Source organism: Cornus florida, unplaced genomic scaffold (assembly GCF_030987335.1).
Source record: "Cornus florida cultivar Cherokee Brave unplaced genomic scaffold, ASM3098733v1 CherokeeBrave_3.0.0_Hap2_Chr11, whole genome shotgun sequence".
NCBI classification, from domain to species: Eukaryota; Viridiplantae; Streptophyta; class Magnoliopsida; order Cornales; family Cornaceae; genus Cornus; species Cornus florida.
In genome coordinates, this window is record NW_026775581.1 from 104867114 (window position 1) to 104869744 (window position 2631).

The 2631-nt window shown below is 36.5% G+C and overlaps 1 protein-coding gene across 1 annotated transcript; it reads right to left on the bottom strand.

The window, feature by feature from the left end:
• Positions 1-344: 344 nt before the first annotated feature.
• On the bottom strand, positions 345-1732 carry LOC132281750 (ankyrin repeat-containing protein BDA1-like). Its single transcript, XM_059783424.1, has 2 exons — positions 1212-1732; positions 345-1113 (listed from the first exon to the last, which is right to left on the bottom strand). The coding sequence occupies exons 1-2, from the start codon at positions 1730-1732 to the stop codon at positions 345-347; spliced, it is 1290 nt and encodes a 429-aa protein (XP_059639407.1).
• Between the last annotated feature and the right edge of the window lie 899 nt (positions 1733-2631).

The following is a 2631-nucleotide window of genomic DNA, read 5'->3' on the forward strand; positions in this document are numbered from 1 at the left end:
AAATTATTTCTACACGCACCAATACTTTGTCAAATTTTAATAATGCTATTGAATTTTGTTACCATCTATGTGACTCAAGATCAACTGTTTCAATTCAATTGCAATTCCGACAACCAAACACACCCCAATTAATTAAAAGTAAAATCGGAAAGTTTTAATTAAAAATAATCCCGGTTCATGGATGGACATAAAAATGTTACAAGTGAGTTTAACAAGCAACAAATGCAATGAATTAAGGTATAAACACAGTACATTGACTAGTTAAATATGTATACTACTAGTACATTTTTGGAATGAAAAGGCAACTTCTAACTTACAACATAAAAACCAAGCATTGACATGATTTATGCCAGATCAATCCTACGATGTTCTTGGTTGCGATTGGCATCATCAACTTGAGTACTACTTGAAGATCTTCTTTTCAATGGCAACATAATTTTTCCATATAGAAGTGAAGTTATCGGTGGCCATACTTTTTTCCCGCGTCTCCTCAACCACACGGGAATGATGAAGAGAAAAGGAGGAATTATCATGCAACAAGCCAATGCCCATCCTCGACCATCACTTGAACTTTGAGTCCTGATGTGCTTGAACTTACCTGGACTGATCGCCAAAATAGAAACATAATAAGTTGTTGCCACTGAAATAAATGTTGACAACAGGAAGCCAATCAAGAACAACAATGCCAATAGGTTGGTTAAGGAAACTGGGATCACAAGAACAATCATTGCTCCCATAGATGTAAGGAAGCTTATCATGTTAGCACAGTATATGTATCGGTACGACCTTGGAGAGTTATAAGCCATTATAACTTCTCCTGCATTGTGTTCCAATGAGTCGTCTTGCCAAAAACCACCAGGAGGGTTCACCCCAAATTGGAATGTAAGTGTTAAGATTACAGATGGCAAGACAATTAATCCACTCCGAATCTCGGCCATGAACTTCCCCAAATTGAAATGCTCATTTCGCGAACCATTTGGCCTCGCTCTTGATGCTCCAGCTTCATGTAGGGAGTTTTGGATGTCAAAATCCTTCACATCTCTCCGACTTTGTGCTAAAATGTCCAGTGCCATCAATCCATTAGCATTAATGGCATTTACTTCTATTTGGCCACTCGATACCAAATAATTTACTATCTGCACAAATAATTAGTTCAGCTGTATATAGTTTATGGGATTTTTAGTTAATTTGTAATATAAATATGGGCTTACCTCGATTTGTTTATCGCAACAGCTAGATGTAATATGGTGTTGTCATTCTCGTCCTTTGAATTAGAGAACTCGTAATCGTTTATTGTCTCCAACAATAATTTGAGTGCCTCTAATTGATTATGTTGCACACACGCATGCAATATGGTCGCACCCTGCTGGTCCGGTAGTGTTGCTCGAGCTGCATTTGGTCTGGCGTGAACCAACTCCTTTAAGACACCAACTCGGCCTTTGATGGCTGCTAGATGAAGAGGGTTTCTGCCATCTCGATCACGAGCAAGGCACATCCCAGGGTTGACTGATAATAATGTTTTTACTATCTCAACGTGTCCGTTAGCTGATGCCAAGTGAAAAGGGGATGATCCTTGTGAATTTAACTCTCCGTCAAGGTCGGGATTTCGAGCTAGAATTTCTTCCACAAAATGCACATGGCCTACCATTGCTGCCACATGCAAAGGATTTTCGTTCAATGAATTCATGACTGTAACTCTGAAGAACCAATCGATCTTCTCCGAGTAATCCATGCAGTGCTGTTACATTCCCTTCCGCTGCTGCTTCGTAAAGTTTGTGCGCCATATTCTCTCTCCTACAGATATGAGCCAAGTGCGTACCACTGTATTAATACCAGACTATAGAGTCGAAATGCAACTTAATTACGTTTATTTTGAAATTTTACCAATTTATAATTATATAATTTAAAGTTTTTTTTTTTTCTTTTCTTAGAACACGTGTATCGACTTCGTAACACACGCAATATTAAAGTCAGAAATTTGATTCGAAAACGAGACCTCAATAACTTACTTTTCGAATTCCTACCCTTGAAACAAAATGACTTTGTTTAATTAATTACTGAGTGGAGTAGTACTTTTATACCCAAGTGAAAAAACTTGGATAAAAAATTTATGGTCAACATTCTTATTTTTGGTCGAGTTTCTTCCACACTTTCCTTAAGATTATACCAATGCAGGTTCAGTAATTTTATATGGAAATGACATAATTATCCCTACTCATCCTTGTCAAATTAAGATTTAACCCTCTTCTTTTGGACAAGTATATGTCAAAGGACTAATATGCCCTCAGCCACTCTATGCGAAGTCTGTAGTGGTTCCCTTTGCGGAGTCTGTTATGGTTTTGCTTAGAAAGACGAGAGGGAAGAAAAATTAAATAACAGGTATGAAAAAAATAAGTTAAAAAGCCTAAAATAATCTTTCTCTTATTTTATTTTTCTTATATTTTTGTTAAAAGATAATAAGCTAAAAGAAGTACAAAAATATCAATTTATCCAAACTATCAAAGACTAACACCTTAGGGGAGATACTAAAATTTGAACAAAAGCATAAAGAAATTAAAGAAAATCCTCCATGTGGCTACAAATAGAACCAAAGAACCAGAATTGACAACCAAAGTATCTAATTTATCGTAC

Excerpts from the sequence above, each read along its gene's own strand:
- LOC132281750 (XM_059783424.1), bottom strand. The coding sequence starts at position 1,732 with ATGGATTACTCGGAGAAGATCGATTGGTTCTTCAGAGTTACAGTCATG. Across the intron at positions 1,114-1,211 it reads GTTGCGATAAACAAATCGAG|TGGCCAAATAGAAGTAAATG; the intron begins GTAAGCCCATAT and ends TTTGGTATCGAG.